The 14,191-nt window shown below is 49.6% G+C and overlaps 5 protein-coding genes; 3 read left to right on the top strand and 2 right to left on the bottom strand.

Moving 5' to 3' along the window:
• Nucleotides 1–16: 16 nt before the first annotated feature.
• GSTUM_00011584001 (uncharacterized protein) lies at nucleotides 17–385 on the top strand (the record flags this gene model as incomplete). XM_002841990.2 has 1 exon in its annotated part: nucleotides 17–385. The coding sequence occupies exon 1, from the start codon at nucleotides 236–238 to the stop codon at nucleotides 383–385; it is 150 nt and encodes a 49-aa protein (XP_002842036.1). The 5' UTR covers nucleotides 17–235.
• A 14-nt stretch (nucleotides 386–399) lies between these two features.
• Nucleotides 400–2,921, bottom strand: GSTUM_00011583001 (uncharacterized protein). XM_002841989.2 has 3 exons: nucleotides 1,739–2,921; nucleotides 1,622–1,685; nucleotides 400–1,566 (listed from the first exon to the last, which is right to left on the bottom strand). The coding sequence occupies exons 1-3, from the start codon at nucleotides 2,826–2,828 to the stop codon at nucleotides 1,449–1,451; spliced, it is 1,272 nt and encodes a 423-aa protein (XP_002842035.1). The 5' UTR covers nucleotides 2,829–2,921; the 3' UTR covers nucleotides 400–1,448.
• Nucleotides 2,922–3,360: 439 nt separating this feature from the next.
• Nucleotides 3,361–4,730, bottom strand: GSTUM_00011582001 (uncharacterized protein). XM_002841988.2 has 3 exons: nucleotides 4,588–4,730; nucleotides 4,301–4,528; nucleotides 3,361–4,236 (listed from the first exon to the last, which is right to left on the bottom strand). The coding sequence occupies exons 1-3, from the start codon at nucleotides 4,607–4,609 to the stop codon at nucleotides 3,569–3,571; spliced, it is 918 nt and encodes a 305-aa protein (XP_002842034.1). The 5' UTR covers nucleotides 4,610–4,730; the 3' UTR covers nucleotides 3,361–3,568.
• Nucleotides 4,731–5,207: 477 nt separating this feature from the next.
• Nucleotides 5,208–6,836, top strand: GSTUM_00011581001 (uncharacterized protein). XM_002841987.2 has 2 exons: nucleotides 5,208–6,098; nucleotides 6,253–6,836. The coding sequence occupies exons 1-2, from the start codon at nucleotides 6,053–6,055 to the stop codon at nucleotides 6,501–6,503; spliced, it is 297 nt and encodes a 98-aa protein (XP_002842033.1). The 5' UTR covers nucleotides 5,208–6,052; the 3' UTR covers nucleotides 6,504–6,836.
• Nucleotides 6,837–10,201: 3,365 nt separating this feature from the next.
• GSTUM_00011580001 (uncharacterized protein) lies at nucleotides 10,202–11,209 on the top strand (the record flags this gene model as incomplete). Its single annotated transcript, XM_002841986.1, has 1 exon — nucleotides 10,202–11,209. One exon carries the CDS (start codon nucleotides 10,202–10,204, stop codon nucleotides 11,207–11,209), a length of 1,008 nt encoding a protein of 335 aa, XP_002842032.1.
• Nucleotides 11,210–14,191: the final 2,982 nt, after the last annotated feature.

Below are 14,191 nucleotides of genomic sequence, written 5' to 3'. Positions count from 1 at the left end.
GAAGGCAACGAAGAAGTTGGGTCCCCACCATTCGTGGTTGAGTGAACGTGTATACATGTTCTCGTTTCTTTTCTTTTTTGGGTTGGAGTTTGGGCTGCGTTTACTGTTCATCACGTTTCACCATATTTTCCTTGCACTAGGGGCATATCCGTGAGTGCTGTAAAGAGCGCCGTGCCGTGCTCGAGTATAGCGCAGCCATTTATCGCTCTCTCGTGTCTAGCATCGATATCATAGCATGCAAGTTATAGGATCAAATTACGTCGGCATGATACCGGTACATGTTCCCTCCCCTCTACCCCTACCAAGAGATCAAGGTAGTGATAACATTAATTCTCCCACGCAACAGAGAAACACTCCTACTTCCCCTTCCGACTCTCCCCCTTAACCTTTTCCTCCGCCAAACCCCTCCCCACCCTCCTGACCTCCCCCTCAAACCGCTGTGCACACCTCCACCCCTCGAGCGCCACGTTAACTAGCCAAAGCGCCCACACCCCGCGCCGGCGATCGACCCCGTGTACCCTCAACCTCCCGGCCAAATTAACCACATCGCGACACTTCTTGACCAATATCCCAGCATGCACCACGGCAGTGACATCAAACTTCCAGTCAACATTCCAAACCTTATCCGCCAGGAAGCCACCAACATACGGCGCCTCCCTCCCGCGGAAAATCCAAAGCGCGATAACAAACGACAGCGCCACAAACCAGCCCATGGCAAAGAACGATCCCGGCGACGTCGGCGGCAAGTACCGCGTAACGACGATGTCGGAGCGGTTATCAATGACTTTTTCACTGGCGGTAGACATCTCTTTAAGCCGTGTAGCACATGCTTCCTCCCAGTCGAAGTTGGCCTGCTCGTCCGCTGCGTTCGCGGGGAGGGGCGGAAGAGGCGGGGTGAAGGGGATGGTGGCCGTGCGGGGGATAGGGTTGTACCAGACCTCGCGTAGCGGTTGAAGGTAATCTATTGTTATTCGGGTCGGCGTTATGGAGGTTACGACTGCGCCCTGTGGCTCAAAGGCTTGAGCGTGGTGGGTTAGGAGTGGGGTGAGGATTCTAGGCGGGATTTGGAGGATGAGGTTGCGCACGGGAAGGGGGTGAGCGAGGAGGGCTGTCGGGTCGATTTTGGTGGCCATTGTTTGTTTGTTCGTTCGGTGATGGGGGTCTAAATGATACCGGTAGGAGAGGAGACATGGGGTTTTGTACAGCAGATGACTACCCGTGTTATATACCACGAAGAAAAAAAAATTCAACTACGATAGGCCCCCCCCGCCAAGGATGCTCGCCATGGCACGTGGTGCCACTGCGGGGATGCAATTGGACTCTGTCCCACTCTTCTAGCTGCGGTGCGGTAGGTTTGCGAACGAGCCGCCATCTAAATTGTTCCCGTCTACTTGTGTCATCTCGATCTAAAAATTGCTGTACAGTACCGGTACTTCTGCATGTGGAAGTTAACACAGTGGTCCCTCCCACGCTTCCCTCTTGAGCTTCATAAGTGCCGCCTGCTTGTGTGGGAATGCAAACTCCTTTTCTTTGTAGAACCCGGCGTCCACAAGGTATTTGATGAACCTGTGATTGTGTTAGTTCTCCCTTCCCGAGCACCAGTCTACCTCGGAATACTGACTTTGTATTGTCAACCCTTGGTTCGAGCATCACCGTCTGCGTTCTTGGATCGTCGAGAAACATGACTGCACCCGTTAGCTCTTTGACAAAACTTGGCAACGTCCCACGAGTGACCCACAATGCACTAGGCCAGAAATCCAAACCCCCACCCTGTGCGGCCCCCTAAACTTCTGTTCCCCAACCAAACAATGCACACCCCTATCCCACATATCCACATCGCTGGCATACCGTCCCAGCGCGTCTTCCTTAACCCAGTAAACCTCAAAATACCCGAAAGGTTCATCGTCCCAACATCCGATTATCGGGAAAAAGTGCTTAGATCCCAATCCCTTTTTCAGGAATGACCTCGTCTTTTCCGGATCCTCAGCTTCCTCCCCCCAGAACATGGAAACCCTAGGGTCGTTCATCCATCTGTGCACCACCTCCGTATCTTCGTCCAAGTCTGTCAGTCTGAAAGTGAGGAATTGCCCAAATGATGGAATCCACCTGGTATACATGTCACCGTTAGGCTGAGGGCGGGGTCGGACTGGGTGCCTAACACGATCGGTGAAAGTGTACTCCACCGGTTTTGGCATGTGTAAGGGCTTCTTAGACGTGCAAACCGGGTTCAGGAACGGCTCGGGCGGTAACTGCCAGAAGCCCACCCTGGTGGCATAGGCTCCGATCCATTCACCGGATGCTGCTCCAGAATCGGGGAACGATACCAACCCTGCAGCCTCAACGGCTTGTAGGTTGGCCAACTTGAAGAAGGGTCCGGTGTTATTGAAGTGAACCTGCCAGCTTCCCCGAGGGCTGCCTTGTTTATTCGGTATCAAGTCTGCAGAAGGGGCAGGCAACTGAAAATACCAAAACAGCATGACCCAAACTTTGAAGAGTGCGTATTCTTCTTGATTATCCTCATTGACGTAGTATCTGAATGACAGGACATCGTCGTGGAGAGTTGGGTAGGTGGAGGAGGATGATATTTCGATTCCCCATTTCAAGTCGTTGCATTCGAAGTCAACTTTGCAGTCGTCACGGCCATCTGTTGTCACATGAAGGGCAATACGATTGGGGAGGTGAAGCTTCTCCACTATGGACTGAGGGGGCTCTTCCAGTTCACTTTCCGACTCATTGTCCTCAAACAGGGGCCTTATTGGTTCAGTTGGACGCGGGGTATGTAGATCTGAAGAAACCCGTGTGTGGATGGTTATTATATCCGACGACATTGCAGATTTGTTATTGTATAACCTCACTCAGAGGGCCAGGATGAGGAGCAGAGGAGGAAGTATTGCTGGCGGTTGTGTTTGGGTTGAGAAGAAAGATGGGAAAAAGGTGTTAGAGAAGGGAGGGGGGGGTGTTGGTACTTGTTTGGTAAAAATGAGGGGTCTCGGTGCCCTCTTTCCTTGTTGACAAGGCACTCCGTGTCTATGGTGGTCCAACCAATTCCATGTGTTTAGGATTTACTCGTACTAGAAAACATTTCACAGATAATATTCGTACAATGCATGAACATGCTATCAGATCCTTATTGTCCATTTCGGTATTACATTGTGTAAAAATGGAATCTGATAAGATCCATTGATAGCGGGGGTGGCTTGGTTTTGGTGGTGGCAACCTCCTCCAAAAGTGTCGGACCCAATATGATACTATCATGCTGTGCTCATAGAAGCAGTCGGGGAACTGCAGCCCCGAAGCAATCATAGCAAGTTTGCACCTTGCAGTCTACCGTCCCTTGCTGCATCACAAAACAAAAGCAAATTGTTTGAGAGAATCGAGAATGATATTGATCTCGCCCCGTAGCCGCAATTCGCTAACTACCAATCCCCTGACCCCAGAAAAACAAAACACCTAAGAATAGCCTCGCCAAACAGAAAATAAGAAAAGCCTATTCCGAAAAGCAAAACCAACAGTATTTATGCAAAACACATCTCCGCCGCGTAAATCATAGCCATACCAAAGCTCTTATTTACATACCACCACGAAGACGGAGAACCAAGTGTAGAGTTGACTCCTTTTGGATATTATAGTCGCTCAAAGTACGTCCATCCTCCAACTGCTTACCAGCAAAGATAAGACGTTGTTGATCTGGGGGGATACCCTCCTTATCCTGGATTTTACCCTTGACGTTGTCAATAGTATCGGAAGATTCGACTTCCAAAGTAATGGTTTTTCCAGTAAGGGTTTTGACAAAAATCTGCATACCACCTCGCAGACGAAGGACAAGGTGGAGGGTCGACTCCTTTTGGATATTATAATCACTCAAGGTACGACCGTCCTCTAGCTGCTTACCGGCGAAGATAAGGCGCTGTTGGTCTGGGGGGATGCCTTCCTTATCCTGAATCTTACCCTTCACGTTGTCGATCGTATCCGAAGACTCGACCTCGAGAGTAATAGTTTTACCGGTAAGGGTTTTGACAAAAATCTGCATACCACCTCGCAGACGAAGGACAAGGTGGAGGGTAGACTCTTTCTGAATGTTGTAGTCGGAGAGGGTTCTGCCATCTTCCAATTGCTTGCCGGCAAATATCAGACGTTGCTGATCTGGAGGAATGCCCTCCTTGTCTTGAATTTTGCCTTTGACATTATCGATTGTGTCCGAAGACTCGACTTCAAGAGTGATTGTCTTTCCGGTCACTTAAAATACTGTTAGGAAATGGCAGGCAAGCGAGCAAACAAAGAGAGAAGTCAGGAAGCATACAAGTCTTTACGAAGATCTGCATACCGCCACGCAGACGCAGGACAAGATGAAGGGTAGACTCTTTCTGGATATTATAGTCGGAGAGAGTGCGCCCATCTTCGAGCTGTTTACCGGCGAAAATCAAACGCTGCTGGTCTGGAGGAATCCCTTCTTTGTCTTGGATCTTGCTCTTCACATTGTCGATGGTGTCCGAGGACTCAACCTCCAAAGTGATGGTCTTTCCGGTAACTGTGCGTAGCGTTAATTTGTGATCCTCGCAGATTTTAGGGTTTAGAAAGGTGCCTCACGAGTCTTTACAAAGATCTGCATGTTCGGTCTTTAGAGGGATGAAGCTGAGTGAGTTTGAGAAATTTGAAGTTCTGTACTGTTTTGAGAGTGGGTGAGGATGAGGATAAAGAGAGAGAGAGAGTCACGAGAGGCGGGGAAGGTGGGCTTTAAAGGGTGTGGAAGCGAGGTTTTGGGTCTGTCGGGGGGCGAAGTTTGCCCCACAAAGTGCAGTTCCGTTGGATGCGTCATGTCGCTCCAGCTGCCTAAGCATGGTCTCGAAGGAACGCCGCGGAACTCACTGGAAACATGCTTGCCCAGCCTTCAGTCTTCTTCCCTTCCTACGGAGTTTTCGCGAAACTCAACTACGGTTGGTCTCTCTCGATCGGGCCGGCAAGCAATACCTACTCGGGCGATCAATCCTACTATTCTTTGAGAAAGAGAGTCTGAAAGCAGCGATAGGCAAGCTCGTCCATGAAATACCAGAACGGTGACTTGCCAATAGTACCCGAGTACCGGTACTACCCGAGCGCAAACCATTTACCTACTCCTTGTAGGGGACCACCGGATAGTGGGCTACGACTATTTGAGAACTTTACGGCACTTTCCTCGGAACACAGCTGGTACAGTACACAAGAAAGCTCAGCATTGCCAAATTGCTCTGATTACATGGCTATCAATGCCTCCGTGCATTGCATGTTCCTGACGGCCCATGGCATAGAGACTGATTGGCCAGGCTGAAATGGACTCACTGAATATCAGAAGTTCTGGAGTCGCCGAGCGAAAAGCGGGGCGGACCAAAAGTTGTCAATCTCACATGGTCTGCGAACCGTCCCTCCGGAGCCCGCAATAACTTTGATCATATCCTACTGGTTTGGCAGAACCTTCACTAACGGGGCATCGAAAATGCGTAACGAGGTGTCATCCTTATATAATTGGAGAATGGCCCATGTGGGGTAAAGTACTATACTCGTACGTTCTTCTTGTGCCAGCGGCGGGCAAGCCTCTGGGTCCCGAAAAATTTAAGGTTGGGGCATGTTGCGTCCTATATATCTTCTTTGTTCTCTTGTTCGGCAACTCAACCGCAACCCGATTATCTTGAGTCAACAACCTACGGTAGACAACTAGTCGCCAAGTGAGGATAAAGACAGGACGCCTCTTAGGTTCTAGAAAGCCAACACCTAGTCGCCGATCATCGTCGCTCTTCCCGTCGTGAGTCTTTTTTATCTGGATTGACCACAGTGCCCGCCTTTCACTTGCGTTGGCGAGTAACTTTTTGGAAAACTGCTGCAACGTGTGCCCAGCTCTGAAACAGAGGCATTTTCCCTGCCGATAATAAGAAGCAAACGCAAATCAGGAGATATCCAAGTGTCCACATAAGAAAGCCGTACACCTAGGCTGTGCCTGTGCCTGTGTTGTCCTGTTGTATGTTTCGATTACAGCGTGGTTAAAACACAATACTTGGTAGTGTCGACGTCGAAATACAATATGGCGGTTTCACACACGAGAACATACTGGCAGTCCCACCTGCAAGGTAGGCTTCATCTTGCAGCTTTTCACAACCTCTGAGTCAATTTTTCGGATATCCTTCCCACTCTCCAGCTTTTTGTGTCCTTCTATCTTTCATAACTTCAATGCCTCAAAAATCAGGAGGGTTACACTCACATTCTATGGGATTGGTTATATAGAACTTTGTGCTTCCAAACGCATACCCTCTCCTACCTACGAAGTTTACGAACATAGCGGCGGAAGCATACCCTCACCCCCCAGTCCCGACCCCGGACCGGTAGCATCACCGCACTCCGGGCAATCATGGTACTCCTGCGTCGTTAGTGTAGCGGGCAGAGAATACGAGACCAGTTATGTGTACAAGGCCGAGGAAAACGCCAAAGAAAAAGCTGCGAAAAAGGCCTACGAAGCTCTGAATGCCACTACCTAGGGGTGACCTCCCCGTGCCTGTGCCGACAGGGCTGGTTAGAGAGGGGGGAATGGCAATTGTGGCCACTAGATGCGAAGGGACCTCGTGCGCTGTGCAGGCACACGGGAGCTGGCACTGGACGGATCTGGTCGGACAGGACCTGGTTTTTCCTGTCTTTCGTTATGGTAAATCTGGAACACGCACCTAGTACGGGCATCAATAGCTCGATTTCTGATCTCTCAATCTTTTCGTTCCTTTCTCTCTCTTTTTTTTCTCTCCTTCCTTATATTCCCTATTATTAAATTTCTACATTATTATCTTCTCTTTCCCCCTTTTTCCCTTCCCACCAAATTTCTCATTACTTCTCCATATTTGGTAAGGACTCCATTAGCCTTTATACGAATTCTTATGGCTTTCTTTTGTCGGGTGGTACACAATAACTACGGGTTGAGTCCAAATTTTTTTTTTTGGGGGGGGCTACTTTAAAGGTGCGATACATGGAATAGAGGATCAAAGACCGGGAAGAGATGGAACCATTGGGGGCGCCAATTCCATTTATGATGTAATTACAGGTAGCTAGCTGCTGCAACTTATTGTTATAATTGTATCTTAGGTCCCTTTCGTTCAAATCGGCACACATGAGCGGGGTTGTTGCCTACCGTACTCGTATTTTACTGCCGTTATCTTAGACGTGTTTTTTCCTTAGGCCACTCTCCCGGCCAGCGAGGAACGCGCCACACTAGACAGAGTCTTTCTCTTTGCTTTTTCCGCATTGAAGATATTCTGATGCTCGTTCTGGTTTCTGGTTGTTGCATCCATTGCTGCTCAAGCTCACGGGTTACTATTATCGCGGGGCAGCCAGTCTTTGAGAGACGCGATTTGTGGGCTTGATGGACGGATACTGCCACAAAGCACTACTTTACCCCCCTCCCCAGAGCTAAGCTTGCCGAACCCTTCATGCAGCCAACGAATCATGTACCCCAGGATTCCCTCCAACCTCAACGGTATCCCTCTTTTATTTAGTCAGTCCTCTCAGATATCACAATTGCACTACAGTACATAGGCTTCTTGGTCCAATTTGCAAACGAACACCTGTTCCTCAGCCCTCCTGCATCTTCTTCCAAGCGCGCACCAGTACGATCCGTTCACGTATGCGAGAGAGTCCCGAGTCTCGAATCCTAAGTCCTGAGGGTAACACTGGATGATACCAGACTTCTTTGATACCCTATTTAGGATCCACTACCGTTTTAGGACAACGGTACCCCAGACCGATAGAGGAGAATTGGACTCTTCAGGATCCTCTATCGATCCCTCACCCCTCTTCCACTATTGGACCAATTCCCATGCCGCAGCTAGCACCTCTCCTGAGGTTAGGTAAGAGGAGGGAGAGTGAGAAGAGGAGAAGGAGAAGGAGAGGCGAAGATTGAGCGCGACAGCGTATGTGGAGGGGGTGAGAAGTGGCCAAGGCCGCAAATCGATCTCGAAATCCCCGTTGCTGCCTAGCCACCCTAGGTTACAGCAGTAAGTTAGGCACTCATACATCTGCCCACAGTGCCAGTACATATAGCGCAATATTGACGACTTCGTCGATCATCTATCTCGCGCCGCTTCAATGCGGGACCTATTTGTACTTTCACTCTCTGATTTTCCTCACGCAAGGCCCGGCATGCTTCTTGCTCGTGCAGGCTTTAAAAACGAAAGGTCGTTAGTTATGCCAACACATCAATGCATTTCGTCTTCCAACGTTCGTTTCTGCCTATATTGTCAGTCCGTCAGTTGGAAGCCAGTCAATCTGGAAAGAAACAATCCAAGTCCTCTTTACTTGATACATTTTCGGAAAAACAACCGGCCGGCGGTTCTTAGCTGAATTGAAATGGCTAGATAGAAAGTCCTTTACCCATTGTCACACTCGGTGCAACCTAAGTCTCTCTCCCCCTAAGAATACCGTAAGTAACTTAAACCCTTCTGCTCGAGTACTAGCCTCTCAAGTCATCCTCTACCGCCCTATCTACCTTCTGAATTGTTCCGTACGCTGGTGGGTCGTATCTGACCCGTTACGCCTGCTTCCTCTCCCCTTTTCTTCCTTCCAATCCTTTTTTCCCCTTTTCCTTTCCTTGCCCAGCACCGTGCTTTAAAGCTAAGCTTCAGAGGAAAATGAGTGCCACGATTCTCGGGGATGGCTTCGGCTATTCATGGTATTGAAGCGTGCAAGCATGTTGGGGAAAAATTGATAGACTTAGCCCGGCAAGGCGAAAATGTCTGATATCCGAAGCGGGGAGGGGAAGAAGGCCGAGAGGGTATGAGAATTGCATACTGCAGTAAAAAAATTCAATCGGGCGAATCAATTTCCATGATCTTTGGATTTCCTTTCTTGGGATCCTCATTATCTCGTAGGAAGAGAGAATTCCTCACTCATCTCGGAGGACTCCTCGCGCACTATCGTACCAATAGTTCGTCTCCCACTCCTGGGGTGGATATTCCTTAACGCGTAGTCGGACATGGAGTGGGTATGATGCTCTTCCCTTACTTACCTACCTTCCTCCTTTGTTTTTATTTCCTTTTTGTTGTCGACACGTTTGGCTATGACCTGGAGAACGGCGAATTGTAGGCCAAAGTAGTGATCCCCGGGCGCTAGACATAACATGGGAGGCTAGTGACTCGGCGCGTCTCGATATCGCCACCTCACTGAAAGATGTTTGGGGATATCTCGTTTTGGCGCTAGGATACTGTTCCTCTGGGTTGCCCCTCTCACCTTTACTTCTGTCCCCCATGCCATCCTCACCCCAGAAACTCAGTCTGTCCCGCTCCCGCTGGTAGAGAAAAGCAAAAAAGCAACGGGAGCGCTGTCACGGGAGACAGCACTCTCCATTGGCAGTGAGATAGGAATTAAGTCCACCCCTTTCCCAACGACGTATCGTGAAGCATGGTTACTTACAGGGGGGCGGGGGGGGTTCGAAAGCATGTAGTATCATTCGATTAGATATTGTCCACCATCCTCCGCTTCGACGTACTCAATACCGCCGGGCCGTTTCTATTCGCTCATCGACCGCAGACCTGCTCGCCCCAGTGAATCGGCCACTTCCAATGGATGACAGCTATGACTGAGGGGTCCCCCGCACTCCGGGTCATATATTACGGCTGCTGTGCTCTCTCCAGAAAAAGGCCGGGGACAACTCACCTACACCCACCTACTGATCCTCTCAAGAATTGCACCACACTACAACAACCCTTTGCTCCCCCCTCTTACCGCTTAAGTTTTTCGTATAAGACGGTTCCAGGTCATATTTCCTAGGCCGTAAGGTACAATTGCCTTCATTCATCAAGTTCAGGACAATTTCAAATCTCTCAGAAGACTGCCTACCAATTGCGGGAACAAACTTGAGGAATCACTACCCCCCCCCTTTGTCTCTCCCTCCTGCCGTGTGTCGAATACAAGGCCCTTACTCTGGAGATACGTTGTCATCCGGCGCTCTCCATTCCCTCTCTGCAGCCGTGATAAACGCACCATATACCTTTGCATATAGCCCGCGCGCGGCTCCAGCTCCTGTGTCCTTTGTGCTAGAATCCAGTCCCTAATCCATTCCATTATTACTGGAGATGTATTACATCTTGTATCTCTCCAGTAGGTCCTCTCCACCCCTCCAATATCTCACATTGACATACATCCGTTAGAAAACACAACTTCTAAGCTCAATTGACCTTTATCTCCCACACTCTCCATGCACCTCCCCGCAGAAAAAAACATCCCCTGCCCGCTAGTCAAACAAACAGGGATATCAGAAAAACTGACGAGCCTCTCAAACAAGGTCTCTGCCGTCGCCGTAGATGGTCAGACCCGCACTACGAGTGCCAATACCTCCCCTCGGGCATCTCGTGCACAGTGCGAGTCAACAACCGGGAATACCAGTCAGAAGGCGTGGTGGAGAGCGAAGTCCTCGCACGCGAAGCCGCAGCAATGCGCGCTTATTTGCTTTGCCGGAATTTCTCCGTCACCGACGGCGCACGCCCTGGCACCAATGCGCTGGGAGCTGGGAATGGTACGTCGCCCCCGTCACAACAGGCTGCATCATCTCTTGCAGGCGGCCTTATGCCACCGCATCATGGATATCCTGGGCCCGGAGCTGGAAACACTTATGTCACTCGCTCACTACCTGGCCAGGGGAACTTGCCCATGGATAATGGATCCTCCGGTAGGATGGTCACGTCCCAGGGAGTTATCGTCGTGGGCCATCCGCAGGTTGGCACTTGACTTGGGTGTTTCTGAAAGAAATAGGTTCGTGGGGTACCTTCGTGCGTGCGATGGTAATGGAGAGTGCGGGGGGTTTTTTTTTTCTTTTTTTCTTTTTCTTTTCCCTTCTCATATCGTCCCGTTTTCCCTCTTTTTCCCGTTTTCGTGCCTGGTTTCCCCCCCTTCTATCATACCCCTCGCCAGTTTTATGACGCTGAGAACTCTTATCTATTGGATGGAGTCATTGATAAGATTTTTTTTTTTTCCCCTCTCGTTCCGCACTTTATTTGCGGGAGGGAGATCGAGAATTCTTCATTTGTCGGCATATATCGGGTGGGTACCTCCCTTCGGATGGTGTTCTCAATCATATATCGCGCTGGTTTTTTTGAAAGAAAGAATAAAAATAAAAAATAAAAAACCTGTTTTCTTTTCTTTTCTTCTTTTCCCCCATCCTCCGCGCTTATGTGTGATTTACCCCCTCACTCATTTTCAACTATGATACTTTGAAGGCACTTTATAGCGGCGGAAGGCCCAGCATTGTTGGCAACGCTGTGATGTAGATGATACGAGGGAAGGGAATTGCAATAAAGAAGCACGCAAATCCACTGTATGGTGCTGTGCCAGAGCGACGCTTCTCGAAGGAATATGACTTCGTGCTTGGTGATCATAGGCTGTATTCGGGAATATAGTTTAGCGTGAAGGCTATTATCATACATGGCTAGTTTTTTCTGGTCTTGTGTCACTGTCCCCTGTCCCCTTCCCCCCCCCCCTCGCGGTGAGAGGATGGGAGGGCCCTAGGTTAGCCCCAGGGAAATATCAGAGCACAAGTGTACCGGTAAGCAGAGATCCTGTATCATACTCACGAGCTATTGGTCCCACAAAAGTAGCCTATCGTCTATCCGATTCAACCATGGTTCCGTCGCCTCCAGACGGGACCCTTGCTATGATATTCCATTTTTTTTCTTCTGCTTTTGTGTGTACGCCGGAGTTTGTAGTAGTATTAACTTATATGGTTACTATTTCTGCTATCGTACGAGTACGAGTACTGTACAATGCCTTAGCCTAACGGTAGTTGGACCCAGACTGAGAAATTCTATCATACCCCCCCATTCGGGTATAGTACCCTACGTTCATAAGAAACATTACTAATATTTTTTAACACTAGTCCAAAGGAATCCCTAGAGTTATAAGGACATTACCAGTGCTCCAGTTTTCGTCTAAGCATCAGGATGGGATGGCGGCCATTAAAACGTGATCACTACGGTAGGATGTTTACTGCGGTGGGATGTCGACAATAAAAACATCCATGTGTACGGTACAGTACGGTATGGTACCCATTGTCCAACAACCTACGGGTGCGTTGTTGAACAGAAGGTCCGGGACCTCCCATGTGACCGAGAAGACACCGCTGTGACAAACGCGCTGTAAAAGCGTCGAACCACTCCCCACAAAAATCCCTTTTACTGTGGTCTCGAGCACTTGTACCGCTGCTGTGATACCGGTGCCCCTTGAAATTAGGGAGGTCGAAAAGAAAAAACCCAGTTCTTGAAAACGGGTTAAGGGACTCACTTCAGCTGTTTTTACGGTTCACTTCTTGTGCGGGTGCATTCGGGTGTATGCACTTGCCAGCATCACGAATATCGGTCCGCAAACAGCAATGACAATTCACCACGTCTACCTGGGTACACCGTCAGGAACAAATGTTGCGTGGAAAAAGAATAAAAGGAGGGGAGAAAAAATGACACAATCTAAGGGCCCTTCCCTCTCTCCACGGAATTTTCTCCCAACCGCCAGTTCGGCATGGGCTCCGACCGTTACCGTACGTGAACGTTAAATATCGATCCCTCCTTTCGAGGTGGCGAGTGATGTTTCGTGACGGTGAGTACCCGTGTCAATCGGTTGGTATCGACTACCACCACGTCAAAGATAGGCAATGAAGAGAACTTTTTTCCACGCTATCATACTGGAGGTAAGAGCTTTGAGATACCGTTTGAGTTGGCCGGCCGTTTTTCTTTTCTTTTTTCCACGCTCGTCGAACCACTCACCCCGGTTGTTGCTGTGTGTTGAGCTGGGATTGGATTTGTTACTGCGGGACTTAGTAATTATTTGGGTCAGGGATTATTGATCAGTTGGGCGGGGGAGGATAGATACAGTACAGTAACTGAGGGCAGGATGCTCGGGTACTCGAGCATAGTACCGGTACTATACTAGTACTCGTACTGGTACCGTAAGGTCAATGCGCGATAGGATAGGGCTCGTCCAATGATCATCATGCAAGCGGTAAGTCAAGCATGCCAGCCCAGCCAGTCCGAGGGAAGGTGCGGGTGCCCAAGTTGTCCTGCCAGTTACCGGTATGATACGAGTACCCATCCCCGCAGGTTCAGGTTCAGGGAGAAAGAGAGGGTGGTGCCCCGGGGTGGAGCGCACGGACCGTGTCTCTCCTCCCAGGAAGCAGTTTTGCCCTACCGCGCAATGACCGCCGCAGTCGCCTCAAAAACAGTAAGCAGGTGATCCCTGGTGCCTGCATGTCCCCTGTATGATAGCTATCCTGGGACGTGGGAAAGTGACTGCTTTCTTTCTTTCTTCTTTCTTTCTTTCCTTCTTTCTCCCCCTCGCTTCCCGATGGTGGGGGATGAAGGGGCAAGGGGGGAGAGGAACCGTGAGCCTGATTCGTGGGATTATCTCTCCTGTGGATCTGAGAAGCCACGGATATAAATTCTCCGCCCACGTCACTCTGCAGCTCGGTATCCTAACTTTTGTTAGGAACCCTAACCCTATGGCATTGGAGTTTCTTGGTGGAGAGCCTAGAAACACACGTTACTGAGAGCGAAAGAAGTTGGGATGCGGGGGTTGGAGTGCCGTATGCTATCGTACTTGGCTGGCCTGTCGCTGGCAAATGGGCCGTTAAGGGATTTTGGCGCCTTGTGCAGACACTATCTCGCTGCTGCCTATTGTGATCATTGTGCGAATTGGTCCTTTTTCTGAATTGTCCCGGGCCTCAGATTTTGGGAGTCCATATTGGTGTTTGGAAGGCTGTAGGAGCTAGTCTGGTCTGCTAGGCTTAATTCTACGTCACTGAAAGCGATATTAGGAATGTGGGTGCGGGAACTGCATGTTATTTTAATCCATGCTAGGTCGGTCGCTATATGTTTTCTGAAATATATTGTGTTGTGCCATAGGTTTAGTAAAGGAAGCAGGCAAGAGTCTTTGTCTGTGGTCCTGTTGCATACAATGTGCATAAAGGCTATTGAACGAGCATGGCACAACATGCACGGTCCTGTGCATACGAGAATCACACATGACGACTTTTCCGACAAGAAAAGAGCCATAAATTCATATCCCGCCACAAAGGCATCCCCGGGGCAATGTCTAAAAGTCAACCGGCAACACTCACCACCTGGTCTAGATAGCCCTCCCCCCACTCTCTCACCCAGCCTTTTCCCCACAACTCCAATCAAACCCACAACAACTCCTCGGGGCA

Source organism: Tuber melanosporum, assembly GCF_000151645.1.
Source record: "Tuber melanosporum whole genome shotgun sequence assembly, scaffold_88, strain Mel28".
NCBI lineage: Eukaryota > Fungi > Ascomycota > Pezizomycetes > Pezizales > Tuberaceae > Tuber > Tuber melanosporum.
This window is presented reverse-complemented; position numbering and strand designations above follow the sequence as displayed.

Bases quoted from the DNA above. Each gene is read 5' to 3' on its own strand.
- GSTUM_00011583001 (XM_002841989.2), bottom strand. From the start codon at position 2,828: ATGTCGTCGGATATAATAACCATCCACACACGGGTTTCTTCAGATCTA. The intron at 1,686-1,738 runs GTGGGTCACTCG...TAACGGGTGCAG, and splicing joins GATTTCTGGCCTAGTGCATT to TCATGTTTCTCGACGATCCA. The intron at 1,567-1,621 runs GTCAGTATTCCG...ACACAATCACAG, and splicing joins CCAAGGGTTGACAATACAAA to GTTCATCAAATACCTTGTGG.
- GSTUM_00011582001 (XM_002841988.2), bottom strand. From the start codon at position 4,609: ATGCAGATCTTTGTAAAGACTC. The intron at 4,529-4,587 runs GTGAGGCACCTT...CGCTACGCACAG, and splicing joins GCAGATCTTTGTAAAGACTC to TTACCGGAAAGACCATCACT. The intron at 4,237-4,300 runs GTATGCTTCCTG...CAGTATTTTAAG, and splicing joins GCAGATCTTCGTAAAGACTT to TGACCGGAAAGACAATCACT.
- GSTUM_00011581001 (XM_002841987.2), top strand. From the start codon at position 6,053: ATGGCGGTTTCACACACGAGAACATACTGGCAGTCCCACCTGCAAG. The intron at 6,099-6,252 runs GTAGGCTTCATC...TTGGTTATATAG, and splicing joins CTGGCAGTCCCACCTGCAAG to AACTTTGTGCTTCCAAACGC.